General features: G+C 57.6%; 1 protein-coding gene across 1 annotated transcript; it reads left to right on the top strand.

The window, feature by feature from the left end:
- The first annotated feature begins 574 nt into the window (after positions 1–574).
- Positions 575–3,885, top strand: LOC119101242 (uncharacterized). The gene is made up of 5 exons (XM_037224544.1): positions 575–609; positions 1,204–1,315; positions 2,215–2,229; positions 2,574–2,770; positions 3,378–3,885. Exons 1-5 carry the CDS (start codon positions 576–578, stop codon positions 3,479–3,481), a joined length of 462 nt encoding a protein of 153 aa, XP_037080439.1. The 5' UTR covers position 575; the 3' UTR covers positions 3,482–3,885.
- Positions 3,886–4,764: the final 879 nt, after the last annotated feature.

The following is a 4,764-nucleotide window of genomic DNA, read 5'->3' as shown; positions in this document are numbered from 1 at the left end:
CCCTCACGAAGGTTGGTCGCCGATCACCGGCCGGGCCTCGCGCGTGTAAACACGGACGGTGGGATCGGTAAGGGAGTGGACGCTGACTGGGTTCCGGTGACTGCAGCGCGGTGGTGCTCAGTGCTCAAGGCTACGTACAAAAACAGCAATGTTCGTGGAAAATATAGGTAAGTGTTAGCGGTCATAAACAGATGTGCAACCAGAGGGGGAGGGGGAGGGCATTGGTCCGGACCCCCAGCTCCTTATTCGGGAGCTTGGTATAGTTGTCTTTTAATCTGAATCAGGATATAAGCATATGAAAAGTACTGAGACACCCTCCTTCAAAAACATGACAGTCCCTTGGCACATGGTATGATTCCTGTGCCGAGATCTTCCTCCGCCACTCACGTGTCCGTTGAGACAGCATGTATGGAGCAGTGCTTGGCTGCTTGCAGCCTGAGCTGGTGTCGTGAGTCAGACGACCCCGGCCATGTGCCTCGGGGCTGCCGGGTGTGACACCTGCCGGCCGGCTGCTGCAGGTGCAGACGGCGCTGGAGAGGTACACCCAGCTGACGGAGCCGCCGACGGTCGCCAACATGACTGTGGACCCGTCCGCCACCGCCTATCAGGGTGAGGGCAAGGGTGCAACGATGTGCATTCCGTCGTGAGGTTGGGATAGATCGTGATATTTCCAGCATGCTTACGGAAAGTTGAGCGCCTGTCAGGCGTGAGATTGGTGCCACAACACACATAATAACCTATAGCCGCATGCGCCACGTGTTTCGTAATCGTGAGCCCAGTAGGTTGTTGAGATTTGTGCGCCTGTGTGCCGTGTGTACTCGCCCCCGTGTGCCGGCCGACCTGACGTTTCCACCCCCGTGTGCCGGCCGACCTGACGGATCCGCCCCCGTGTGCCGGCCGACCTGACGTGTCCACCCGTGTTCCGGCCGATCTGACGTTTCCGCCCCCGTGTGCCGACCGACCTGACGTGTCCACCCGTGTTCCGGCCGACCTGGCGTGTCCACCCCTGTGTGGCGACTGAGGTGACCCGTCCACCCTTGTGTGCCGGCCGACCTGACGTGTCCGCCCCTGTGTGGCGACTGAGATGACCCGTCCGCCCCCGTGTGCCGGCCGACCTGACATGTCCGCCCCCGTGTGCCGGCCGACCTGACGTGTCGACCCCTGTGTGGTGACTGAGATGACCCGTCCGCCCCTGGCCGGCAGTGATGCAGTGCGACGAGGATGCCCCGGCGGCACCGGCCAACGGCGTGCTCTCGGTGCCGGACCATCGCACCACGGGCACCAAGGCCACCTACAGCTGCGCCGCCGGCTACGTGTGAGCTCTGCGCCCCTGAGGCCAGGCCGCCCTCCGGCTGGCTGGCCGCGCCGGGGCGTGTTCACGGCTGGGGATGACACACAGCGCTGCGCGGGGATGAGCTATGTCTCCCGACAAAACAAGAGATAATTACAATGGCCGATAACACTGTATTCTCCGAAATGCATATCTCGTCTGGATGTCGCAACTTTCTTGTGGTAGTATGGTATGCAAATGTGCCGCTTGCGAAAAACATGCGTGTCTGGCGTTGTGGAAGCCTTTTTGTGCCGTCACGAACCAAAGTTTGTGAGCTAAGAACATTTTCCTTTAGAGCGCACCCAGCGTGCTGCAGTTTCAGTGCGCACATGCAAACGCCGTCCTTTCCACGCGCTTGTGAATTGAGCATGAGGGGGGTGGGTTGTTCGTCAAAGGGAGTGTAGGCTCACCGGCCACACAGCAGATGTGCAGCACCCAGTCATGGGAGGCAGCACACGAACGCGGGCATCGCTCCTCGTTCAGCAGTTTCAGCCACCGGGCTTGGCTCAGCACCAAGGTTGGGTTGGCTGTTTGGAGAGCTTGTCTTAATTCAAGTCCCCGTCAGCATCCCAACAAAACAGTTCGTCAGCACCGCTATCAGCAGTACGGCTCTCCCTGCGTCCCCGGACTCCCGACAGAGCCAGCTACCGGATGGCGCCATGTCGCCATGCTCTCAGACGGCGCCAGCTACCGGATGGCGCCATGTCGCCATGCTCTCAGACGGCGCCAGCTACCGGATGGCGCCATGTCGCCATGCTCTCAGACGGCGCCAGCTACCGGATGGCGCCATGTCGCCATGCTCTCAGACGGCGCCAGTTACCGGATAGCGCCATGTTTTCAGGCTCTTAAACGGCGCCAGTGGCCGTATGGCGCCATGTTGCCAGGTTCTCGGACGGCGCCAGTGGTCGGATGGCGCCATGTCGCCGGGTTCTCGGAAGGCGCCAGTGGCCGTATGGCGCCATGTTGCCAGGTTCTCCGACGGCGCCAGTGGCCGGATGGCGCCATGTTGCCGGGTTTTCGGACGGCGTCAGTGGCCGTATGGCGCCATGTTGCCGGGTTCTCGGACGGCGCCAGTGGCCGGATGGCGCCATGTTGCCGGGTTCTCGGACGGCGCCAGTGGCCGGATGGCGCCATGTTGCCAGATTCTCGGACGGCGCCAGTGGCCGGATGGTGTCATGTTGCCAGGTTCTCAGACGGCGCCAGTGACCGGATGACGCCGCGTCCCCAGGTTCTCGGACGGCGCCAGCGAGCGCGTGGAGCTGGTATGCGGCCACGTCACGCGCGAGTGGGGCTCGCTGGCCGGGCTGGAGTGCGAGCGGCCGCGCACCACCACCACCGGCGGGCCTGAGACCAGCTCCGTCAGCACCACCGAGCTGCCGGTCACCACCGAGCAGGCAGAGCCCGACTACCTCACCCTCGTCACCATCCCCACCACGGCAGGCACGTGCCTGCGGCCGGAGTCGCGGCCGCAGCCCGGCGGCGGTCGGTTCAGTTCCCACGGCGCGCCGCCTCAGGCGGGAGCTGTCGCTGCCCCGACGCCGAGCACCGCTTTATCCCAGAGCAGCACTCATAAACCACACTCCAAGATCACGCCATCTGTTGACTGAAGCTTTTGTTTCCCTGCCATGTTTAAGCCCATCATTACCTGAGCTTGACGTTTGCGTGCTCAGCAGCACGTGGTTTTCAATGAGCTCCCTTCAGCATTATCCGTTGCGGTTTTATCGGGGTGGGCTCCTTGTCACGCGATTACCTCACATTTATGCCTGTTAAGGTATCATCTAACATCATTCAAGCTTCAAGTTTCAGGGCAATCAAATTGTATCTGTAGGTTCACAATGATGGCCATATCATAAACAGCCCATCACCTGAACGCCCATTCCCTGCGCCGGAAAGCAAGCTGAAATATTATCGATCAGCGTGTGGGAATAGCCGCGGCGAAGGGACGGCGTTGTCGGCACGCCAGCCATTGTTGTCTTGTAAATCTCCACTGTTATTTGCTAGGCGTTTTCGCTTTGCATCAAAGTGACACAATTTCTGTTTGTTTCAGGGCTGCTGCTCATATTTCTTATGATGATCTGGTGTGTTCGAACGGAAGGTCCTATCTGTTCTCTCTTCTCTGAGAAGAAAAAGAGGACGCAAGAAACTCCGTAGTCATGAAGTCGCCGATGCCGCAATGGCAAGAGCCCCAGACATCTCAGCTTTGGATGACGGGCTCCCTGTTGACGAGAATGTCAGCACTTGCTGTTCGTTCGAACAACGTGGAACGGCCATTAATAGCAATGGACTAAGGATGACGTCTTTAAAGACATTGTCTCTGGTACTCAAACTGAAGTAAATGCGCTTCATGCCGTGCCGACTAGTTATCACAGCGCCAGCTGACGCGTCACGTTTTCTGCACGCATGCGCTTACTTTTGCGCCAGTTATCAACGGCATAATTCAGCGGTTTTATCTTTCAGCAGCATTTTGGGAAATTGTGTTGCTTGGGTTTATGTGCCGGCCACTGCAGATTTCATGTTTGTGGCTTCTTGTGTGCACAATACACAACCGGCCTGATCGAGCAAGTGTCCAGTGAAAAAGACGGTAAGAAATTCAAAGCTACTAACAAATGGGCTAAAAACTTGCTGATGTAACTGTGCTTATGACCAGAGTATAGCACGTGACATGGATGATATAAACGCATGTTCCGAAAGCGACAAGCGTCTTTCCGTAACAGGAAAGCCTGTTTATTGTTGAACAGCACCTGACATCAAGCGACGTATTTCCGATAGCTCTTGATCTCGGACTACAGATAAAGAGCATGCAGTGGGAGCACCATCCTTACTACGCAGACAAGCGGTTCGTGCAAGTGTGTGTACATATCTCAGTAAATAGCGTCCACACCAACATGGTTAATAGGTTCCATGCGTGGTACAGGGGAAATGATATAAGCCAGCCACGGTGCAGGCAACGGTCCGTTCAGTGTGCTCCCACCAACGGCAGTGATATATAGCAGAGATCCGCGGGCGAGATAATGTGTCACTAAGGCCTCTGGACCACCGCGATGTATGGCTGGGGTTTTCGGTTGTTAAATGCTTCCCGATATGAAACACGCGCTGAATGAACGGGCACCACGTGGAGGCAACCATTGGCGTAAAGTTTTTCAAGTGCTATGACGCTGGAAACGGTCTGCCATTTTCCGCTCAGACGGGTCGCGTGAATATAAAGAACCTAAATCCAGTTATTCATAATGTTCCAGTGCACGGCTGACGGAACGCTGACTGGACGTTAGTCTGCGCCTTAAGAGGGAGGGGGGGGGGGGGGGGAGGGGGGGGGAGTGTGAAATCTGGCCACGACAGATCCGTGTGTCACGCGAGATGGAGCAGCGTTCCGGTGAAAACCAGCTTTCCAATGGCACAGAAAGTTGCTGAGTTGTGCATGGTTTTGAACACTTCCA

Source organism: Pollicipes pollicipes, unplaced genomic scaffold (genome assembly GCF_011947565.3).
Source record: "Pollicipes pollicipes isolate AB1234 unplaced genomic scaffold, Ppol_2.1 Scaffold_4881;HRSCAF=5763_pilon_pilon_pilon, whole genome shotgun sequence".
Classification (NCBI taxonomy): Eukaryota; Metazoa; Arthropoda; class Thecostraca; order Pollicipedomorpha; family Pollicipedidae; genus Pollicipes; species Pollicipes pollicipes.
The sequence above is the reverse complement of the archived record's forward strand: the minus strand, read 5'-3'. Positions and strand labels throughout refer to the sequence as shown.

Coding starts and splice junctions, on each gene's coding strand:
- LOC119101242 (XM_037224544.1), top strand. CDS start 576: ATGACTGTGGACCCGTCCGCCACCGCCTATCAGG. Junction 610..1,203: donor GTCCGCCACCGCCTATCAGG/GTGAGGGCAAGG, acceptor CCTGGCCGGCAG/TGATGCAGTGCGACGAGGAT. Junction 2,771..3,377: donor CACCATCCCCACCACGGCAG/GCACGTGCCTGC, acceptor TGTTTGTTTCAG/GGCTGCTGCTCATATTTCTT.